The sequence below is a fragment of the Sander lucioperca genome, chromosome 17 (genome assembly GCF_008315115.2).
Source record: "Sander lucioperca isolate FBNREF2018 chromosome 17, SLUC_FBN_1.2, whole genome shotgun sequence".
Classification (NCBI taxonomy): domain Eukaryota; kingdom Metazoa; phylum Chordata; class Actinopteri; order Perciformes; family Percidae; genus Sander; species Sander lucioperca.
Window position 1 is genome coordinate 13,104,077 of NC_050189.1, and position 23,440 is coordinate 13,127,516.

At 41.3% G+C, this 23,440-nt stretch overlaps 2 protein-coding genes across 4 annotated transcripts; both read right to left on the reverse strand.

Moving 5' to 3' along the window:
- Positions 1 to 1,965: 1,965 nt before the first annotated feature.
- LOC116037670 (protein sidekick-like) lies at positions 1,966 to 13,142 on the reverse strand. 3 transcript variants are annotated; one of them, XR_004895560.1, is made up of 7 exons: positions 12,601 to 13,142; positions 8,078 to 8,332; positions 7,359 to 7,607; positions 6,306 to 6,422; positions 4,015 to 4,086; positions 2,227 to 2,434; positions 1,966 to 2,184 (listed from the first exon to the last, which is right to left on the reverse strand). XR_004895560.1 is itself a non-coding variant. In XM_031281639.2 (6 exons), exons 1-6 carry the CDS (start codon positions 12,764 to 12,766, stop codon positions 2,304 to 2,306), a joined length of 990 nt encoding a protein of 329 aa, XP_031137499.1. In that variant the 5' UTR covers positions 12,767 to 13,142; the 3' UTR covers positions 2,191 to 2,303. The 3 variants fall into 3 exon arrangements, 1 of the variants encoding a protein (XP_031137499.1); XR_004895561.1 differs by having other exon boundaries at positions 1,967 to 2,184; positions 6,306 to 6,419; positions 12,601 to 13,140; XM_031281639.2 differs by lacking the exon at positions 1,966 to 2,184 and having other exon boundaries at positions 2,191 to 2,434.
- Positions 13,143 to 15,965: 2,823 nt separating this feature from the next.
- Positions 15,966 to 20,683, reverse strand: LOC116063677 (piggyBac transposable element-derived protein 4-like). Its single transcript, XM_035994055.1, has 3 exons — positions 20,412 to 20,683; positions 17,771 to 19,090; positions 15,966 to 17,015 (listed from the first exon to the last, which is right to left on the reverse strand). Exons 1-3 carry the CDS (start codon positions 20,576 to 20,578, stop codon positions 16,580 to 16,582), a joined length of 1,923 nt encoding a protein of 640 aa, XP_035849948.1. The 5' UTR covers positions 20,579 to 20,683; the 3' UTR covers positions 15,966 to 16,579.
- Positions 20,684 to 23,440: the final 2,757 nt, after the last annotated feature.

A 23,440-nucleotide genomic window follows, 5' to 3' on the forward strand; every position in this document is an offset into this window, starting at 1 on the left:
AGTTGTCCTTCCTACATGCTGGTGTACCATGGTGATGCTCAAACTCCTGTGAACCAATCCTAGGGGTAGATTCTAACAGGAGGTATAACTGGGGGGTTTTCTTTTGTCGACGTACAAAGGAACAGAGCTGGCTCTATCAGGATGCTGCCGTGTTTTTCCTGCTGCTGATGGCGTCACAGTAGCAATATACTAACCAGGGGGAATATTGACTATTATTTTACTGCAGCATTTATGGTCTGCTCACGTGATAGAACAAAACAGAGTTTCCCGTGAAGTTTTCAGGGTTTTTTAGGGAAATATAAGCCTCTTTATGATGTCATGTTTGAAGATCCCGAGTCACTTTAAAAGTCATGAATCTAATGTTTGAACCAGGCTTGTTTCTTACCCTGCACTGTGACTTTTATTCGTGTATTTCGGTCCTGTCTCATAGGTTTGTGTTCAGTGTGTACATAAAAGGAAGGGAATTCCCTTTGAGACGACTAACAATCAAAAGTCATGAGGAAATACCGGTTTAGTCAGCTATTAATAGTGGTAAGATAAGAACTGTTTCTGTCAACACCTAATGATTAACTATAATTAAAGTCGACTTTTGACCTCAGTGACCGACAGATACTTGACACACAATGCACAGAGACTTTAGAAATGCTACAAATGACAGCATGACGGCATGTCAAACGAAGTCTCGAACACTCTCGCAAATCTATGTTTAGTCTTGATTGTTTGGGTTTCTAGGTGGCAGTTCAGTTCAGTCAGCTGTATTATTTTCATTCTGTTGTGTCTACAACTCAGACATTTTTAAGGGAACAATCTTACTTGAAAGAAAGCTAATCTCTGTTTTCCTGATAGTATCTTCCTTTTCTTTTAACCCTAACTCTGCTGTAGAAGGGAATAAACATATACCATAATATGTTATGAGAAAAAGTTCATGGCTGTTGATCTAATTCTATTCTAGCCGTAAACTTGTTCAATAAAGGCCGGTCTCTACGGAGACCCTAAAAGGTTGTTTTTTTTTCGTGAGCACGCGAATGTATCTCGTTCTCACGAGAAACCGATCTGAGTAGCAGTCAGAGTGGCTGCCGAGGAGGAGGAGGTATTCATCTTCCTGAAAACACAACGAGACGTACCTGACAGTATCATCAACAAACTTAAAGATGATGAGGTAACTGCAGTGTTAACCAATTACATGCTGTGAATGTGAAATATTAACTTTAGCAACATAAAGTTAGCAGTACGAGCAAAGTATCTCGTGCTCACGATAGTTTTCCCTCAGCGTTGATGACTTTGTCTTTGAGTATTTCCTGATTTTTAATCAGAATTTTGACTTTTTACTCTGAAAACAAAGACCAATGATGCATCTGAGATAAGTGAATGAATGAATGAATCTCTCACCAATGTCTGACACTGAAAACTTTGAACTAAGGAACATCACATCTATCAAATCCTTCTCCAAATCCATAAAACATTGGTTACCGACTAATCAAATATGCTGCCATAATACAGAATAATGTGTTCGTCTTTATTGCTACGGTAGTGTCTCTGTGTGTGCTTATGTGTTGTTGATGCGTCCTAATGTGTGTCTATGCACTTTCACCTGTGTCTACTGTGTATGATACTTGCGTTATGTTTTTCTCAGGCCATCAACCTGCCAGTTGTCCTGATCTGGAATAGTGGTTATGTCATTTTTAATTCTCTATGCCTTTGTCGTTCTTGTTGTATGTGTATTTGCTGTATTGTTGTAGCGTATCTATTGTTTTTAAGCCATCAACCGGCTAGGGAGTGCAGATGAAAATTAGCCTGTATGGCTAAATCTGGTACATTTACATGTTGGACTCTGTACTTTTAAATAACTTTTCAATAAAGAAATCTAAAAAAAAAAATTAAATGGAAACATTTGATTTTGATTCCTGTACACAAACTGGTGTTGAGAACTCCCGGGACAGACGGGACAGACGGGAGAGACGGGACAGACGGGAGAGGCGTTTACTGTGTCTGCTTTCATGAGATTTATTTCACTTCAGTTTCAGCTTGTTTCATTGCACAGACACTGAACTTTCTGTTTCATTATATCCAGACGATAAAACCGAGACGTCAGTGTTTTTGGTCGACCGTTAAGTCTTCATTCCCTCGTCGATGAAGTGGCTCAGCTTTGTGAAAAAGTTTCAGCCAGGCTGCTCAGAAGACAAACCCTTTAATAAACTTTGTAATTCTGTAAAAGCACACTGGACATAAAATCATAAAATATACATTTCCACATGTTGAAAGCCTCCTGCGTCGGACCGAGACGCTAAAGGAGACTTTGTGCGTCAGTAACAAACGCCATAGACCCCTGACCAAGCGTCGGTTTTTGACATGCTGGGAGTGAGACTGTTGATGTTTCCTGTCAGGTGTTCTACCGGTTGTAGAGTAGAGTAGAAGCTCTCTGCAGCGTCCACATCTGTCCAGGAGCATAGAATCACATTATTAGAATAATAGACACAGTATAACATTATGTCACTGTTCCCTGGAGGCCTTTTCAGAAGCATGAATGTACAATACTGCCAAAGAACGGTACTGGAACGGTACCGGAACGAACCGAAGAACCGTAAGAAATGAAAAGTAAGGACTGTCAAAAAGTAATTGCTGTAAACAATCTAAACACGGCGAAGAGAGATTTAAAGATTATCTGTTAGCTTTGAAGCCTTAATATTTATTCTCCTGTGTCGATGTTTGTCTGTCTGTTTCCATGTGTTGTATCAGATTACTATAAATAGAAACTGGGTCAGTCTAATAACAGCAGTATGTGGAGAGTTAAAGTCTAGGTGGAGCTGTGATCTCGTGCCAACCGTTTAGTTGTTACTGTAACCATGGTGAGTTATGACGGCGCTAGATCACTATGTGAACTAGGTGAGAGGACAGGATTCCCCACGACAAACACACATGGCTCAGAGAGACATTACATAAAACAATCATAATACACAGTGGTAGAAATGACTCACGGGCAGCTGATAATCACACTGAGTGTTTTATGGTGTAAGATCACACAAATACACACACACATATATATATATATATATATAATAGGGCGAAATATCTACTGGGGACGACTTTTAAATTAGTTTGATATTATTTTATTTATAAGTCTCGGTATTTGGCCCCTATTTTAAGCAATAAAGAAAGACATCTTTTTCTTATACAAAGTTTAGTCTTATTTTTTCTGGCATAATTTATCATTATGGTCAACTTCATTATTTCCTGGATTTTGTATCACCATAGTCCCTTTACATGTATGTAGAAATGCAGGAAATGTGATTCAAACAAAAACATTTTTCTGACAGAAGACCCCCAGACCGCCCCATTTCTCAAACCAAAGTTACACCCTTGTATTTAAACTACCGGTCAAAAGTTTTGGGCCACTTAGAAATTTCCATTACAGACAGAATACCAGCTGAGATCAGTTGCATTGTTTTTTTAATCAGGGCAGCAGTTTTCAGATTACATTATGTGCTTACATAATTGCAAAAGGATTCTCCAATGTTTTCTCAGTTCATCTTTTAAAATGATATCAGATTAGTAAACAGAATGGGCCTTTGGAGCATTGGATGAATGGTTGCTGATAATGGGCACTGTAGACATTGTATTAAAGATCAGCCACCCACTCAGATCAGCTGCTATTCTGTGTGTAATGGAGTGGAATGGAAATTTCTACGTGACCCCAAACTTTTGACCGGTAGGGTGTGTGTGTGTGTGTGTGTGTGTGTATATATATATATATATATATAGTCCTTAGGCAAGAGTTTAATAATGTATCTTACTCTCTCTCCTACTGATGTCACTTAAGAACAAAAGATGTATCTGCTCTATTTAAAATGAATAGTAGGACCTCAAAGTATGTTTGTTTTATTACCCAGAGCTACGCAGGTGGAGACACTCCCAGTTAAAATTAGACTTTTTGCTGTTGTTGAATCGCTTTTCAAACTACAGACATACGTACATTCATGCAAAACGTTTTCACGGTCAAGGTCCGATTATGTTTACCTCTGATCCCGTTGGGCTGCACTTCCTGTGTGTTGATAACGTCGGTGTACGAGACATCACGCCTCACTTTACCTGCAGAACAACAAACTCACTGTTACACAGCGGCCGTATTTTAACATTTAAATAATATTAATTTAATGTTAATTCCAATAAAACGGAAAAGTTGCTGCTGAAAACTTTGTAAAACGGGTTTTTGTGTCACTTGGGATTAGAAGCTTTTGGACAATAAAGCAAAGATGTAAACATGGAAACGGTAGAAATATTGTTCTGATTTCACCACCAAGGAGAAGATATATTTTTCTGTCAGCCACGTATGGAACAGCATGATGTTCTGTTTGAAAATCTTTTTAATATCCATAGTCATCAATTGGTTGAATAGAAAATTGTCAAATAACCTGAAATCCGACAGTTATTATCTGATGAATACAAACAATACAAAACATTGCTTTAAACGTAAAGGCCATTTTAAAGATCAGAATCTGTGGGGCATGCAGACTTACAGTTTTCTTTAAAACTTCGTTAAAGATGGCTGACGTCATGAAGTTGAATTAACCTGCACTTTACCGATTCATTCTTTAAGTTTTCTAGTCTTTTCTACCGTATGAAAAGAGATGCCATCATCATCAGCAAGAAAACGAACAGAAAAATAATTATTTTATGTTTTTTACAGGAAGAAAAGGATTGGTCGTGAACTAAACTTGTAAACCTGCTTGATGAACATGACTTTCCTACTGATGTCACTTAAGAACAAAAGATGTATCTGCTCTATTTAAAATGAATAGTAGGACCTCAAAGTATGTTTGTTTTATTACCCAGAGCTACGCAGGTGGAGACACTCCCAGTTAAAATTAGACTTTTTGCTGTCGTTGAAGCGCTTTTCAAACTACAGACATACATTCATGCAAAACGTTTTCACGGTCAAGGTCCGATTACTGGCTTTTCTTGAGGCTGCCCTGCATCTTGTGTCTTTTTCTCAGCAGAATGAATTAGCTCACTTGTCATGTGTTTACATGCAGATTATAAACCAGATTATATACGGGTTAAGGCAATACCCCGGTTTCTCAAATGCCATGTAAACACTGACCTTACCCCGGCTACAGTCTGAGTTCTCATCCCCCGGTTAACAAACCTAAATAACTTCTTTAGTAGTCTTTATTGATCACTTTTCATTTCCAGGATTTTTCTGGTTCCCTAATTTTCTGCCAGATGTCCGTTACCTTCCTCTTTCTTTGTGTTGTAATTTGACAATACGACTATGGTTAACTGCTCCTCAGATCTCTGCAGGGTAAATCCAGACAGCTAGCTAGACTATCTGTCCAATCTGAGGTTTCTGTTGCACGACTAAAACTACTTTTGAACGTACACACGTTCCACCAAAACGTGTTCCTTCCCAAGGCTATTTTGCAGAGGCACTGTGTCTCTGTCCGGTCCTTAGCGCCGCCCAAGACAATTGTGATTGGTTTAAAGAAACGCCAATAAACCAGAGCATGTTGTTCTCCCATCCCGGATTGTTGTGTGGACTAGCCGGGCCTTCCTCCGCAGCGCTGTGGAGGAAGGTCTGGCAATGCGAGACTACTCTTTAAGTAACCGGGGTATTCGTGCATAACTGGAGTAAACTCAGGTTAGGCCTCTGCACATGCTCCACTGCAGTGGTTTTTGACCCAGTTGGAAGCAACAGCGCTAAAAACAACAGCAACAACACAAGGTTTAACCCTTTAAACCCACTCAGGACTTTGCCATGGCAAGAACTATCAACAAGACCCATTTCTGGACGGACCAGGAGACTTATTTCTCCCCGCTTTCCATGTTGTTGTGATTTTGACAAGCCTCATTACGTACTAGTTATACGTTGGCAGAGAGCAACCTATATTGTGGGCAAAAACAACAACAACAACACAAGCTTTAAACTTTAAAACCCACTGAGGACATGTTTGAAATGTACAGCGCTGAAAAGCCATCCTAGGTCAACTGGAAGAAAAAGCCTTGTTGACTATACGTTGGCGGAGGTAGAGTTACTCCGGTCATTTTGCACATTCTTCCCCACTTATGTATACGGGAAGAACTGGCAGAACCCGGTTATTCACTTAACCCGTTACTGCTGTGTATGTAAACGCACGTTTTTGATGAGTTGAAAATCAGGAAAAAGCTAGTAAGTGGACCTTAAGATGTATTTATTTATTTCATTCATGACTGTTTCCTATCTAAGAGAATAAAGCTTCCACACTCGACAGAAGTATCGCTGAAACAGCAAGGTGCAAAATGTTATTTTGTTGACATTCAAACAGGCTGACCTTTGTGGCTTCTCCAGAGGCAGAGCAGCATCACCGAGACAAGAGCGACCAACGCGAGGCCCACCACAGGAAGTACAATGTGTGTGCAGAGGGAGTCAGGCGACTCAGGATGCCCTGCTTCAAAAACAGAAAGACCACAGGTTGGCCTCAATGCAAAGGGGGAAAAAAGCTCTGTGTACGAGGCTGGCTTTATGCTATACACACTGATTAATATCTACACTTATGCTCAGGGTTTTCTCATGAACCATTTGTACATATAGCTAAGTAATGCACTGTAACTCATGTATTCCACGTATTTGTTACTGTCAGCACCACATTAACTTCTGGGGTTTAAGAGCGCTGTCATCAGCGTAGGGAGGAGGTCGGGGTGGATGTTTGGCTCCTAAAACACAGGGCTTTCAAGCAGGAGAACGGAGTTCGCTTTCTGGGGTAAAACACAAGACTTTCACCCAGGTAACGGGTGATCGTGCCCAGGTAGTACGACTTTAGGCAGGGATGTCAAACTCAACTTCACTTAGGGCCAGACTGGAAAATGAGAATAACGTCAAGGGCCAGACACGTATAGTTTATTGACATGCTTTAACGTATAAGATAAAGTCAAATATGTTGACTGTATTATTGCATGTCTCATATAGCCTTCTCACTTACAGTTTGGGCTTCATAAAGCTCTAAAAAAGTCAGAAAAATAGTTCCTTAGCCATCATAGAAAAAAGCAACAAAAACGTCAGAGAAAGCACCAGAAAAAAGTCTTAACTAGTCATTTTGGTGTCTAAACTAATTATAAAATAACTTATTACTTACTTATAATTACTAAAATAATTTCGTATGATATCGTACGAACCCATTCATGAGAATGCGTTGTTATATTACATTTTCAATCCTCTCATCTCAATTCTCTGGACAATGAGCTGCTCTATTACACAGGGTTTGTACTTAGGAGCTGGTAGTTTAAATGCTGTTTGATGTCCTGCCCAAGTGATTCGGACGTTTGCGTTCCCTAATGTCTAGATAATTTCAGGGTTGAAGTGCATGTGTGAAAGGGCCATCAAGTACCTCTGACAGTCAGCCAGCCGTCTGGTGATTCTCCAGCTCCAGAGACGTTGCACTTGTAGAGTCCTTCGTCTGAATTTGAAACACTGTGGATGGTCAGGGTTCCCGTAGAGCTGCTCCTGATGAGGCGGCCATCTTTATAGAAATCAGCTGTGAGGTTGAAGGAGGAAGTCCTCTTGGTTCTGCAGCGCAGAGTCACAGCGTCTCCCTCCATCACAGGAAGGACTGGACTCTCCAGGATCACACCACCAGCTGAGTGACAGATGGCCAGAAAGACAAGAAGACAGTTTAAGATCTTTTGAAAAGGGCAAAACTCCAGCAACACTAGAATAAGGAACCAGGGAAGGGTTAAACTGGGGGGGAAAGCACCAAAAATGTCTGTGAAAGTGCCAAAATTCTAAATAAAAATGCACACACATTGAAGGGTGCTTTTTCCAAAGCCACTGCCCAAGCGTCCGTATTTTACGGGTTGGAAAGGACAGCATGCTGCCACCACACAGAGGTTAATTAGCTGAGTTTTTCTACCGTGTAGACAACACTGAAGAAGTCTCTCAGGTGAAAGACGAAATGTCTTCGGAGCATCTTTAACTAAGTCCAGCTTCCCTCGAGTTTAACCCTTCCCTGGATAACTCCAGTATGACCTAGATGACTGAGAAACAGGAGGATATATTGAGATTTAAAAAGATTCTCCCCTATAGAACTACACCTTTATTTAAACCCACCGCCGATCACGTTGATGTTGACGGTGTTGCTGCATTCTCCCGCTGCAGACTCACACCAGTACACGCCGCTGTCTAACGGGTAAAGTTCACTAATGGAGCAGTCAGATTCATTCATTCTATCACAGGATTCATTTATGTTTGCGGATGTGTTCCTCTTAACTCTCCAGCCAGAAGAGTTTCCCAGCGGCCCACAGCTCAGTTTGACGGACTCGTACTGGAAGAACTGGGATCTGTTGGGAATGACTCTCAGAGCGGCTGCAAGAAACAGACAGATGATAGTTCATTTAGATTGATTTTACTTTCCTTAACATACACACTGTTGTGTGTCTGACAATCAATGGTACTGATTAGAGCCCTGCGCGGGACTGTTTTCTTCATCCCGCTCCCGGCGAATTTCTGACCATTACCGCCCGCACCCGCAATGTGTGTGTTACACTCCCGCCCGCTCCCGCAATGTGTACGTCCACTCCCGCCCGCACCCGCAAAACTCTGAGAATTTATGCCCGCACAATAATAGAGATGCATTGATGTTGTGTCTTCTCCCGTCCCGCATGAGAAAACACCTCATTTTATAGGTTAATAGGGAGAAGATGAAGGCAAAGAAGGCAGGTGCTTGCTGCTGTTAGACGGGGAGGAAGGAGCATAAGGAGAGGGAGAGAGGGGGAGGAAGGAGCCGAGGATGAGGGAGAGAGGAGAGGGAGAGAGGGGGAGGAAGGAGCCGAGGATGAGGGAGAGAGGAGAGGGAGAGAGGGGGAGGAAGGAGCCGAGGATGAGGGAGAGAGGAGAGGGAGAGAGGGGGAGGAAGGAGCCGAGGATGAGGGTGGACGGAGCCTTGGCTCGGAGCTCCCCCGTCCTGGGAGGCTCAGACACGCTGGTGTCTGCTCATAGATGGCCTATACAGTATATACTCAGTCAGTATATATGTATATCTATGGTGTCTACTCATAGATGGCCTATACAGTATATACTCAGTCAGTATATATGTATATCTATGGTGTCTACTCATAGATGGCCTATACAGTATATACTCAGTCAGTATATATGTATATCTATGGTGTCTACTCATAGATGGGCTATACAGTATATACTCAGTCAGTATATATGTATATCTATGGTGTCTGCTCATAGATGGGTATACAGTATATACTCAGTCAGTATATATGTATATCTATGGTTTCTGCTGGCGTTGGGGGGTTCCAGGCTACATCCCGATCCCGCAGTGTTTTTTTTAGCCGCCTGCTCCCGCCCGCAGCAAAGTTAAAACCGCCCGCTCCCGCGAGATTTGCGGGACCCAATCCCAATGCAGCCCTCTAGTACTGATAACTGAACTTGTGTTGCTGCTGGAATCCCTGCCGGGAAAAAAGTGCTCCCAGAGGTCATTAGTTTAAAGTGCTCATATTATGCTCATTTTCAGGTTTATAATTATATTTAGAGGTTGTATCGGAATAGGTTTACATGGTTTAATTTTCAAAAAACACCATATATTTTGTTGCTACAGCTCCTCTTTTCACTCTGTGTATTGAGCTCTCTGTTTTAGCTACAAAGTGAGACATCTCACTTCTGTTCCATCTTTGTTGGGAGTCGCACATGTGCAGTAGCTAGGTAAGGACTACTAGCCAGTCAGAAGCAGAGTATGAGGGCGTGCCCTGACAGTACCTAGGTAAGGACTACTAGCCAGTCAGAAGCAGAGTATGAGGGCGTGCCCTGACAGTATAAGGACTACTAGCCAGTCAGAAGCAGAGTATGAGGGCGTGCCCTGACAGTACCTAGGTAATGACTACTAGCCAGTCAGAAGCAGAGTATGAGGGAGTGCCACGCTAGCAGCTAAGCGAGCATCATTGTTTTTTACAACATTAGCGACGAGTTTAAAATTGTGACCTATACGACCTATTAAAATGCTTTTAATGAAATATATTTTCTGCCACCGCTCGAGGCGTCAATTTCTAAAACGCTCCTGTAGGTTGAAATAGGAATAAACGACCGATATCATCTTGTGGTTTGGAGGAATTGTTGGAAATTTAGATAAAGTTAAATGCACCTCAACAGAAAACTTTAAATTCTTGCAGAAGTAAACATGCAGGCAATCTTCTCCGATGTGTGGACACTCAGCAAGCTGCACACCTTTTTTTTCACATCTTCTTGCTTCCTTCTTTCACTGCGGATGTTATTTTGAACAATACGGGCGGTCACACTCATCTCCGCAGGCGTCAATTTCAAACACAGCAGCAACAAATCGCTCGGCTGCCTTCACTGTCGGGGTCGACGGGAAGACGCAAAGATATTTCGTGAAGTTTATTTTCAATTCTTATAAACACAGAGTGCTCTCCGCCTGTCTGCAAAGCAACGCTACAGTATGAAGGCCAGAAAAAAAAAAGAAATTCAAAGAACCAAAGATGATAGCATCTACATCTGCAAGGCGCTACGAAAATACGGAAGAAGAAGAAGACGCCACCAAAGCTTCACATTTTGCCCACAATCTGATCACATTTACAGTAACATGTAAAAGTCGCCGCTGTCAGTGTGAAAACCACGATAAGAGAAACTAACACTTTAAAGATAACGCTGCATCTCGCGGACGCTCTCTGCAGACACTTTACAGACTCACACAGAGAGAGACACACACACACACACACACACACATACATACATACATTCTGCAGACACTTTGAGAAAGATGAATATGCGTCTGTGAAGGGAAACAGGTGGTTTCTGTGATGCTCTGGTGAGTCGTCTTCATGTTGCAGTTTGTTTTCTGATTAATGTGTGGTAACATGAAAGTCATTATTATGTCTTTAGTTATCAGTACAAAAAGGTTCCCTGTGGTTTATATATTATTAAGATAATAAAAGATAGAAGTTTTCCTAATTCCGAAGGGAAATTGTTGTGCAGCAAAGTAGGAAAGAGTGCAAATATACAAAAGACAATATGCATAATGCCCAAATATATAAAGCAGGTTAACAGAGAGGATCATATCTATCTCAGGTTGCTTCTTGCTGAGATGCACACAGATAAGCATGGGTAGTATTAGTAAGTTAGTCATTGCCGGAGTTGCGTAAGATCATTCGTGGTGATTATATGATTCAATTCAACCTTTATTTATACTCGAGAAATCATTGAGGGGGCGACGCTCATTTACAACGGCGTCGAGACAAAAACAAAACAACATCACAGAAAAATAAGAAAAATAGAAAGACTTAAACTGGATGCAAAAGAATGCTCAATTGTAAAGCAATTACAAGTAGAAGTTTGCAGGTTTAAAGCTAGATTTCTTTAAAACCAGACTTAACCATTTCTACTATTTTTAGTAGTAATAGTTTAACCCTTTTGTTGTCTTCCAGTCGACCATGCATCGTCCTCCCGGGGCCAAAACTGAAAATCACTTTTTCTAACGTTTTTTTGTCTCTTTTGGTGCCTTTTTCAATGTTTTTGGCACTATTTTTGACGTTTAACTCTTCTTTTCACTACCATGTATAAACACCACTAACAACAACTCATTACTAGTTTTACACTTATTGTTGAAATTCATGATCAATAAACATAATTTATAGGAAATTATACCTAATTCTTGAGTTAAAAAAGCAGAAATTATGAATTTTGAAGACTAATATTAAAGGAAGGATAATCACAGAAGGGTCAACATTCAGTTGTGATACTGTCTCGAAACATTTCTGACTCTTTTGAAATGCTACAAAAATTTAACAAAACACAAAATTCAATGAAAGTAGAGATCCTATCTTTTGAAACCCATATTTCTGATATCTCTTTTGCACTAATTGTATTCTGTCTTCTTTACTACATCTCAGCAATGTTATAGATTGTCTATATCATGTACGTTATGTTACCACCATACCACTTTCGCGTTTCCAATCGACTTACTTACACCTCACTTTGTGCCGGCTTTAACTGCCTACTTAATCTGTACCTTTGTAGCCTATAGGATTTTGTTTTCTTGCACTATGTTGATTGTGAAACTATATGTTGTCTTGCATGCTTACGCTTTTCTTGGCCAGGTCGCCGTTGTAAATGAGAACCTGTTCTCAACGGCCTACCTGGTTAAATAAAGGTTAAATAAATTATGTATATATATAGACATTTAGACAACGGGTCAAGCTTGATCCAAAGACAACACAAGGGTTAAGTCAGGTTATTATGGATATCTTGTTAACCCTAACCCTAGACACAGAACACAGTTTCCAATCTAACGTTAAGATATTAACATTGAAATTGCTCAGAAACAAGGACGCACTTAATCCTTGTGTTGTTTTCGGGTCCCGTTTTCTAAATTTCTATTTTAGAAATATGGATTTCTTTTGAACTACCTAATTTTATTTAACCAAAAAAATAACACAAATGGATGATTCCATACAACGCCCTCCGCAAGTACAACATACATGGTAGTCTAGTGAAAAGAAGCATTCAACGGCAAAAAAATGTTTCGATTTTTCAGTTTTGGTCCAATGGAAGACAACACAAGGGTTAACTTTTTAGAACAAAAACACACTTTTATTAGGCCTAGTACTCACCAATGACGACGCACAGTGTTGTTACTGCCATGCTGCTGCTAGACAGACTGACTGGTGACTGACTGACTGACTGACTGGGGGGCTGTATCATAGCGTCATCACCATCTACCTCATACAAGCGTGTATGTGTCAGGCCACAGTTTCCTGCTGTTTTTTTCTTTAACATCTCAAATGTCAGACGTATGTGAGCCTGGCCAGTGGCCTCCTTTCACTTTCCTGACGACCTGGTTTATTTATTTTTTTATTGTTTTTTTAGTAATGAAAGTTTAAAACAACTGTGCTGTTTTTTGGAGAACACATACGTACATCATCCGCATACGGCTTTAACTCACGATTCAAACTCTCAAAAAAATACAAAATTAAGATACATTTTTAGAGAAGCTTAAATGTGGCTGTTCTAAATAAATCCTGTTTGTTTGAGGTTTGTAACAGAGTCTCAGTTTGATCAGAAGAAACTAACAGGAAGTGTTAGAAAACATCTGTTTGTCCTAAAAGTAAGCAGCACAGACTGGAGAACAACTGCAGATGTAAGTGTTCAGTGTGTCTGCAGAACACACAGACGATCCCTCCCACCCCGGACACAAACTCTTTGGCGTGTGGTTGAGGTCCATCAGGACCTCAACCACACGCCACATAAACAGTTTTTTCCCCTTCGCCACTAGCCTTATTAACAAGGCCCGGAACCCCCCCTGACTCTCTCCACACCACACCTCTGGCTCCTCAACTCACACACACACACACACACACACACACACACACACACACACACACACACACACACACACACACACACACACACAGACCCCACCTCTGGCTCCTCATGCCACTGTACCTACTCTGCTGTAGCGTTCCTTTTTACTACTGTTTAACTTATTTTACTATTTATTTACATTTATTTTATCGTTATTAATACATACTGTGTGTATATGTTTATACTTACAATGTTTATATTCTTTTTATCCTTCTTATATTTCAATGTGTGACATGCTCCAACAACACCATGACAAATTCCTTTCTGATTCTGACACACACACACACACACACACACACACACACACACACAGAAACTCTCTCACACACACACACACACACACACACACGTTTGTTTCAATATCTTTGTGGGGACCCGTCATTGACATAATCCATTCCCTAGCCCCTTACCCTAACCTTAACCATCACAACTAAATGCCTAACCTTAACCCTTACCCTCACCCTAACCATAACCTAATTCTAACCCTAATCCTAAAACCAAGTCTTAACCCTCAAACAGACCTTTAACCTTGTGGGGTCCAGCATTTTGGCTCCGCAAAGCTGCCGGGACCCCACAAGTATATTGTATTCCCGGTTGGACCCCACGAATAGAGTTAAACAAGAACACACACACAGACACACACACACACACACACACACACACACACACACACATATACACACACGTATTTAATTGGCAAAAGCAAAATGTCAAACATTCTTCGTTCCAAGCTTCTAAAATATGAGGATTTGCTGCTTTTCTTTGTTTTATAGTTGTTGATTAATAATATTTTGGGTTTTAGATTGTTGGATAAAATAAATAATGTATAGATGTGACTTTAAGCTCTGGGACACAGCAGATATTTCACCTTGTTGTAACACTAATAGAGCCGAGGATTAATCAGTTAGTTGTCAACTATCTATCTAATAAAGCGAGACGTATCTGTATGTACAGTATGTATGTAGGTCTAAACGGCATACCCAAATTAAACGTGGTACAGCTCCCATATACTTTGACACTGAGGGGTGTGCTTGATATCATTGGAAAGGTAACAATCTCAAGTTTTTGTTACAAGTGCCAGGGTGATTCTAGGACTTACTGACAGCGAGTTACAGAGGCTAGAATGGAGAGGGGGGGGGGGGGGGTTTCTGTCCAAGTCATACATCTGTAAAATGACTAAAACGCACTGCTGTAAATACATCTAGGTGAGATACAGACAACACAAGACCAGAGCCACGTCTCAGCTTACTACAGAAATATTTCAAGTCAAAAGACTCAAAAATGGATTTTATATTAAAAAAAATTCTACAGGTATGTCTGTGCATTTGTCTTAGGTCCATTTGGAGACTCCAAAAGGGACTTTGGTTACCAAGACTGCATACTTAGTTTCAAAGGCTTATAACTTGAGAACCCCTTTGTCTAGACACATCATTTTTGGTCTCTATTGAAAGCTAACACTCTGCGGTATCTTGCAAGGTATTTGGATTGATGTCAGTCATTTAGGCACAGCATTACATAAGCATAACCACACAAAACCCATATTTTCTTCTATTCCGCCCAAGAGATTTGATAGAAAAAATGGGCAAAGAAAGTGCACTGGCAAACTTTTTTTATATATAAATATTAGAAAAGTGCAAAACTGAACTATGCAAAATACAAAAACACACACAAACTTGAACTTGAAATGTCTTTAATGTCCCCAATACGCATGTACACTATACTTAAAGGGATATTTCACCGTTGGAAAGATGAATATATCTTTAAATTGGGTCACTTATGTAGTAGAAATGTGATTTTTTTTCAGAAATTGGTGCCTTCCAGGCCGAGAAAAGCCAGAAAATGTGTTTTTGGCTCATGTGGATGAAAGACACCAAATCCCAGAATGCACTTTCTTCGCTGCTTTAGAGTCCACGCCAAGCCATCCAAGCCATCCCTACCGTTTACAGACAGACAGACAGTGAGACGGTCAACTCACCTCCAGTGTTTATTGTCATTTCAACCATATACACAAAATACAGTTTCACCGTGGCTCAAGTGGCGTTACACATTTAAAATATATAAAAACGACATTATATAAAAACGACATTCGAAACAGGCTACATTTAGTCTCCATAAAGTTCAGCTAACGCATACTAGCATTAGCGCTTGGTGGGCTGTAAACGCAGAGTATAAAACACAGCTGTAAATTTGCCTGTAATGTAGAATGGTCGGCATTTAACAGTCACAAACTCCACCAGCAGTTAGCAGTTAGTTGGATTCAAGCACCCCATTTCTGCACCAGTCCGTGTTAACACAGCTCACCTCCACTAGCTAGTCTTACCCGACGACAGAGCAGCCGGCCTGGTAGCTGGATAGTCCGGTACACTGTTGTTCAGCAATGTTTCCACAACAACAAAAACACAACAGTCTCTGAACTCGTGTTGGGAGTTTCGTTGAAGTTGGATGTAATCCAGTTTGTTGTCTAATGAGCGGACACTTGCAAGCAGGATTGTTGGAACAGGTGGCCGGCTAGCGTTAGCTTTCCACCAGCTCCAACTCCCGCACACCGCTGTCGAGGTCCCTTTCCCCGGCTAGCGGCATTGAGCGAGACTGCAGGCTGAGGTGCTGGTCTCCGTAGCGGGCGAAGCTCATGTAGTGTGTTGAATATTAGTAGTAGTATATTCTCCGATTGGTACCAATGTATCCCGGTGGTATACATGTGCGGTAGTTCGAATGCACATAATTGTTGTAAAAGTTTGCTACTGAAAAGACAGAGGCTGTTTAACGAAGCTTCAAGATGGCTGACGTTCGGTTTACTTCGGCAAGCTTCGTGTAAAGACAGTCCCACCCTCTATGGGTGGGTTGAAAACATGCGGACAACTAGCTGGCTGTAGTCCACAAACTCTGGGCAAAAATATCTTCCGATGACGGAAAACGATTTTTTTGCGTCATTGGAAGATTTTTTCCAGATCCACATTACAGAGATCTCTCGTCTCAGGGGGACATGAGGGAGGGAAGCACAATCATTCGAAAATACTTGTGTTTCTGCTGATACAAAGCTTAATGCTAAATCGTTAAAAAATGAAAGAGTATGTGCTATGACATGGGCAGGGATGGCAGATGGCCTATAGTTTGTTGAGAAACCCAACAGCTGATGGTCCAAATGATGGAAACACACGGATGAATGACACAAAAACTATTTACATGAAAAACTTGAAAAAACTATTTACGTAAATATGTAGAAATGAGTCATAACTTTTTCAGGTTGTGCCATGCATTGTAACAGTCCCTGTTTATGGTGAAACACAGACACTTATCACAGGAGGAGCATTTCACCGTGGTCCTCTGGTGGCAGTGGACACACCTCCTCCGACCTGCGCTGCCATCCTGGGAAAAATGTACAGGTTTGTGCGAGGCGCCAGGGGGAGCGGGAGGGGGTGCCTGTGGAGGGGCAGTGGTGGTAGACCCAACCGCTTTCAGCTCCGTCACCAGGGTCTCGCGAAAGGCCTTCTGTGACATCACCTTCTCCTTCCTTGCAATGGCCATCTCCTTATACAGGATGAAGGCGTTGACGATGGCGATGTCTATGAAGTGGAACAGGAAAGACCGGTACCACTTCTTGGTCTTGTGTAGGATGGTGTAGTAGCCAATCAGGGCATCGGACAGTTCCACGCCACCCATGTTCCTGGGTAGAGAAACAAATATAGGAAAAGGAACATGGCCATTACTATACACTGATATTGATGCGTTGACACGGGGGCGTAGCACAAAATTCTAGTTGAGTTTTTTTGTGATTGTTGTGGGCAAAAATCCTTGATTATGCGGCACGTTTTCTTAAAAAATGCGATGGAATATGCGGGATATTTATGCAATTTTATGCGATGAAATTGCAGGAACTTGCAAAAATTGCGGGAACTTGGTCATCATGGCTTCATCGCGGGGTTTGCAGCTTTTCGATGATGTTCACGTCGCGTAATTACGTCACTTCATAACGTTCCCATGGCAACAGGGGGAAATGGCTGCTCTTGTGTGAAGTAAACGCAACATTTTTCAACTTTCTGCAAAGATATATGTGACTTTTTTGCAACGAAAATACAGGGATTATGAAATCATGTAAGCCACGCATATTTTGTGCGGAAATCGGCAATTTATGTAGCGAAAGTGCGGCGTATTTGATAAAAAGCGGCCCCCCGCATAAATATGCGGACTTTGGCTGAATATGCATTGAATTATGCGATCGCATAATCGCGTTTTTCTGGAGGGACTGAGAAAGGCATTTTCTATGGGCCCCTCCCCGCATCCGCAGCTATTCATTCTAGCATTTTTTTGGGCCCTCCTGGGTACTCAGTCCCTTTTTCCCCTCCTAGTCCAACGCCCCTGCATTGACATGATGTCAAAATTCAATTCAAAGAGTTAAAATGATGAAAACAGTGTACATACTTGTTGTAGTCCTTGATGGCTGGTGGGATTGGGACGTCCTGCACAGACCACTGCCCATCTGCCCCCTTGACCCTTCTCTGGGTTGTGTCCTCTCCGTGGGCTGCGTGGATTGTGGAGCACATCAGCACATCTCTGGTGTCCCTCCACTGAACGAACACCACGGGCCCCTTGCGGATCCAGCGGATGGTGCCCCGGGGAGCCCGCCTCTCAAGCCCGCCTGGCCTGTCTTTGGGGAACCCAATTTGATGTTGGCGAATGGTACCACAGGCCCAGATCTTCTTTGCCAGCAGGTCGCGAAAGAGACCTGGGTTGGTGTAAAAGTTATCCACAAATAACTTATACCCGGTACCCAACACCGGTGTATTCACGAGCCGCATTACGATGTCGTAAGCGAGCCCCTTCACAATCGGTGACCCTTTTCCTTCGTACACAAAGAAGTCCCAGGTGTAACCGTTGGTGGAGTCCGCCAGCACAAACAGCTTATAACCCCACTTCACAGGCTTATTTTTCATGTACTGGCGGAGTCCATTGCGGGCTTTGGATGCGACCATTCTCTCGTCAATGGCGATACACTGGCGGGGGTGGTAATTTGCCATGCACACCTGCCTAACCTCATTGTACATTGGCTTAATTTTGCAAAGCCTGTCGTAGCCGGCGGTGCCTCTCTTTAGGTCGTTGGCAGCGTCGTCGTCGGGGTCACTGATGTGGATGGCGCGCGAGATGGCTTTGAACCTGCGCCCTGACATCACACTCGATGGGAAAGAAAAGGTGTACAGCTCAGACCTCCTCCAATAGTCGGTGATGTTCGGCGTATCGATTATTCCCATGTAAATAATCATGGCCAAGTACGACATCATGTCTGGCATAGTGATCCTCTGAAAGGTTTCTGGATGGTCAGCTTCTCCAAACTTGTTTGAATTATTCAAAACGGTCTGGAGTATTTTATTCGACATAAATAACTGAAATAATTGTAACACTGTGTATTGTGAAGTACCCACGAGCTGGACACCGGGTGTGCGTGCTGGGCGGAAGGACGGCTGTTCAGGAGTGATGTCATCCACATCAGTGCCTTGCCACGCACCTTCGGGTGCAGAACTCTGCTCTGCAAGGCTTCTTCCTCCTGCTCTCCTCTTCCCCTGTTTTGCAGGCGGTGTGGAGGTAGAAGGTTGGGATTCCAGCTCCTCTTCTTCTTCTTCTTCTTCTTCTTCTTCTTCCTCCTCCTCTTCCTCTTCCTCCTCCTCCTCCTCAACAAGAGACCTTGGGGTCCTCCTGGGCTTCTTTGCCTCCGGCTGCCAATCTGGGTCAGACTTCTCTGACTCTCTGAAACACAGAAATGCAATGATTAGCTCATCCTCCACACACACACACACACACACACACACACACACACACACACATATATATAGACACAGATACACACACAGTGACACACAGATAGACACAGACAAAGACAGACAGACAGACAGACAGACAGACACACACAGATATAGAGATGTTCCGATACCGATATCGGTATCGTCTCCAATACTGCCTAAAACGCTGGTATCGGTATCGAGAAGTACTGGAGTTAATGCACCGATATGATACCACGTAATAAAGCCCTAAAGAAAATCTACGTTAAAGTAGTTTATTTATGTTCTTTTTCTGTTATAACTGACGGATAATAGAAAGAAAGTTCTGGGGCGTTCACTGTTTGTGTTTGTTCATGTTTCACAAAGAGTTTAACCTGAGCCAGACCGACAACAAACATAGAAATAATATCACATCCATACAGAGATAGTAGTATACAGCTGTTATACATCATATCATCATACAGAGATAGTAGTATACAGCTGTTATACATCATATCATCCATACAGAGATAGTAGTATACAGCTGTTATACATCATATCATCTATACAGGGATAGTAGTATACAGCTGTTATACATCATATCATCATACAGAGATAGTAGTATACAGCCGTTATACATCATATCATCCATACAGAGATAGTAGTATACAGCCGTTATACATCATATCATCCATACAGAGATAGTAGTATACAGCTGTTATACATCATATCATCCATACAGAGATAGTAGTATACAGCTGTTATACATCATATCATCCATACAGGGATAGTAGTATACAGCTGTTATACATCATATCATCATACAGAGATAGTAGTATACAGCTGTTATACATCATATCATCATACAGAGATAGTAGTATACAGCTGTTATACATCATATCATCTATACAGGGATAGTAGTATACAGCTGTTATACATCATATCATCATACAGAGATAGTAGTATACAGCTGTTATACATCATATCATCATACAGAGATAGTAGTATACTGTTGTTAAAACATAATAAAATATATGACACACTGGTATCAGCCGATACGCAAGTTCAGGTATCAGAATCGGTATCGGGAAGCAAAACACACACACACACACACACACACACACACACACACACACACACACACACACACACACACACACACACACGTGCGCTGCGGCAGCAGCACCCCTCCCCCTTGTTTACAAACTCAGATCGACATCGGTCTTCACACATAACAACTACTCCAATAATGTCTGCAATAAATACTTTCTGATCAAATAATCGACATGTAACGGAGGCTGTGTACTCACAGATCAATATCAGAGTCCCTTCCTTTGAGAAAATCCTCCTCAGCTTCAGAGTTCCCAGAGAAGTCGCTTGATGAAGAGGACAACATGGACAACTCCTCTTCCTCGGCTAGTTCGAGCAATAAAGCAGCCGCCTGCTGCACTGTAAACATGTTCTCCCCCACGGACATGTTCACAGAACTTCGCAAAAGTCGACCAACGCTAAATAACTCAGCAAACTCGCAATTTAAAGTTCACTCTCTGCAGCCAACGCGTGCTCATTGAAACTCTTTCCTCCTCCTCTTCCTCCTTCTTCTTCTTCTTTGGGGTTTTACGGCAGCCGGCATCCAAAAAGTTGCATTACTGCCATCTACTGGCACCTGGACCTAGCACCTTAGTGCACTATATTCTGTTATATGGTCCAGTGTGTTCCCCTCCCGCTTGACCCTATACGTCTAAAATACTTTTCAGAGATACTTCTTCCAAAGCCAATTTCTTGCAATTCTCAGAGTAGATCTTGTCTTTAGTGGTTATAATTTCTACAAAAAATCAAAACATGTTGCACTAGCTGTCTCAGGTTACAGTGGAGTTGCATATGAAGTGGTTCGGGGTCCTTCTGTAAGTCATTATTTTTTTGGGGTACAATTCTACAAGCAGCAATACCACAGGCCAAGCAATCGGCCCGTTCCAAACAGGCACAGTTTCAACGGGCACTGCACTAGTTCGATTAACAAAATAAATAAGGAGAAACCACCTGTTTTTCGTTTGTAGTTTCAAACCAAAAACAAAGAAACGGTAAAAAAAAAAAAAAAAAAAAAAAAAAGAGCCGTTCTCCCGTTTTTGGTTTCTGAATCCAAAAACGAAAAACGACTAAACCAAATTCAAATAACGGTCCGATTTTGTTTTGTTTAATTCCTTTTTTCATTTCTCCGTTTGAATATCTACATTAAAGGAAAGACAGGTTAGGTGGGTCAGGGTACTAAAGTATAATCCGTTTTTCGTTTTAAACCAAAAACGAAAAAAGGAAAAAACGGGTCGACAAAACTATGAGCTCCGTTTTCTCGTTTTTCCAATGTCCACACAAATTAAAAATGAACTGGAAAACTGCTCGTTTTTCAACTGTTGTTTTTTTGTTATTCATGTTTCTGTTTTAACCCAAGAGCGAGAATACGGGCTCATTTTTATAATGTGCATAATCATTGAAAATCTGATGGAACACAGGTCTCGTTTATAATGTTATTTTGGTCTTACGTGTTAAGTCAAAAGTTGACTAAAACCAATGCGCTCTGGACAGGAAGTAACATTAACGTGTCAAAATAAAAGTATGAGAGCTGTAATAACTACCAGAAGAACAATGTACTTTAGCTTTTGCCTGTTGTCAGATTAAGCTACAGTTAATTATTTAGGGTTATATAAAGTATTTAATTGAGCAACATTCATTAATAGCCACAAAGGGAGTAAGAATGGATATTGTTTTAAAATAGAAATAGGATTATAATAAGTTTTAAATCACATTTTAAATAAAATCTGTATTCCCCTAGCATTATGTGTGGCGTTATTGACTACTTTTACTCTAATCTACTCCAGCCAGTAAAAAAAGGCAAAAAATATAAGGGCTTTTTTAAATTGCTCTGCAGAATATTGTATGTGACATGGTTGACCACATTAGCTGCCAATGAACATGTCAATGTGATGAAGAACATAAATTAACAAGTTAATGTGTACTGGAGAGTCTCTCATTCTGGTCTGGTCTCCTCAGGCCCTGCAGACTGGACCAGAGTTCATGGTGAGCATGGTAGACCTCCTCACTGCTGGGCCTGTGCCTGGATCACCCAGCTCATTAGATGTTCACTGATCATACTAAGGCCTTGAAACAGTAGTTGGCCAATATTGGATAATAAAATATAATACATGATAGGTATTGTGTGGTTGAATTACAATAAGGAATGGTCAATGGTAAGCACTGTGGCCTCACAGCAAGAAGGTACTGGGTTGGAACCCTGGTAAGCAATATAAATATGTACTGCCCTTGTATTGTTGGAGCAGCAGCAGATGGCACAGAATCATGCAAACGTTTAATGTTACAACCGAGATATCTCTCTCTCTCTCTCTCTCTCTCTCTCTCAGAACATACACTTTCACAAAGGCTGGTGCATGTTTATTATATACTGTATGGTGCTGTGGACTCAAGTGGCAAATGTGAATCAGAAAAGTGGCCTACTGTAATATTCTAGCAGTAAACCACAAGTGTGGTCCAGTCTGCAGGGCCTGAGGAGACCAGGATGAGAGAAGCTACATGGCAGCTTCCTCACTAATATGATGAGGTTTGCAATGTGGCCCAGTTGTATCTGCAGGAGTTTTTCATCACGCTCAAATTAATGGCAGTTAAGTTGGTCAACCATGAATATTCTGCAGAGTTGGAATAAAAATAAGCCTTTTCATTTAGTTTCTTTTAGGAAGAAACCTCGGACAGACCCAGGCTCTTGGTAGGTGTGTGTGTGTGTGTGTGTGTGTGTGTGTGTGTGTGTGTGCATGCACATACTTGTAAATATGCACAGGTCCTGTGTGTTTATCTTCTGTAAAGCTCAATAGTGCCCTGTTGCACTACCAGGTCAAAATTTGCCCGGGAAGACCATAACTGCTATAAAATTGAATAAAACACCCAAAATTTTATGAAAGTTGTGAATATTAATTTACTTGCGAAGAGCATGGAAGGGAACAATGCATGTTATTTTTGGTTAATTTGGTTGAAAGAGTGTTAGATGCCTTTTTACTGGCTGGTGTAAGATTATAGTAACTAGTCAATAACTGCCATTACACATAGGCTAATAATAGATGAATGTAGATTCCATGTGATTTTAAAATTATTATTAAATAATTAAATACTTTATATAACCCTAAATAGCTAACTTTAGCCTAATCTGACAAGCTACAGGCAAACAATGTTTTCATAAAGTACATTGTTCTTCTGGTAGTTATTACAGCTCTCATACTTTTATTTTGACACGTTAATGTTACTTCCTGTCCAGAGCGCATTGGTTTTAGTCAACTTT

What these genes read in the sequence shown, in the direction of transcription:
- LOC116037670 (XM_031281639.2), bottom strand. Translation starts at nt 12,766, where the DNA reads ATGTTAAAGAAAAAAACAGCAGGAAACTGTGGCCTGACACATACACGC. An exon ending in AACACTGTGCGTCGTCATTG is followed by an intron (nt 8,333 to 12,600) that starts GTGAGTACTAGG and finishes TGTTTCTTGCAG; the next exon opens with CCGCTCTGAGAGTCATTCCC. An exon ending in CAACATCAACGTGATCGGCG is followed by an intron (nt 7,608 to 8,077) that starts GTGGGTTTAAAT and finishes TCTGTCACTCAG; the next exon opens with CTGGTGGTGTGATCCTGGAG.
- LOC116063677 (XM_035994055.1), bottom strand. Translation starts at nt 20,578, where the DNA reads ATGTCCGTGGGGGAGAACATGTTTACAGTGCAGCAGGCGGCTGCTTTA. An exon ending in AGGGACTCTGATATTGATCT is followed by an intron (nt 19,091 to 20,411) that starts GTGAGTACACAG and finishes TCTGTGTTTCAG; the next exon opens with AGAGTCAGAGAAGTCTGACC. An exon ending in GCCATCAAGGACTACAACAA is followed by an intron (nt 17,016 to 17,770) that starts GTATGTACACTG and finishes TTCTCTACCCAG; the next exon opens with GAACATGGGTGGCGTGGAAC.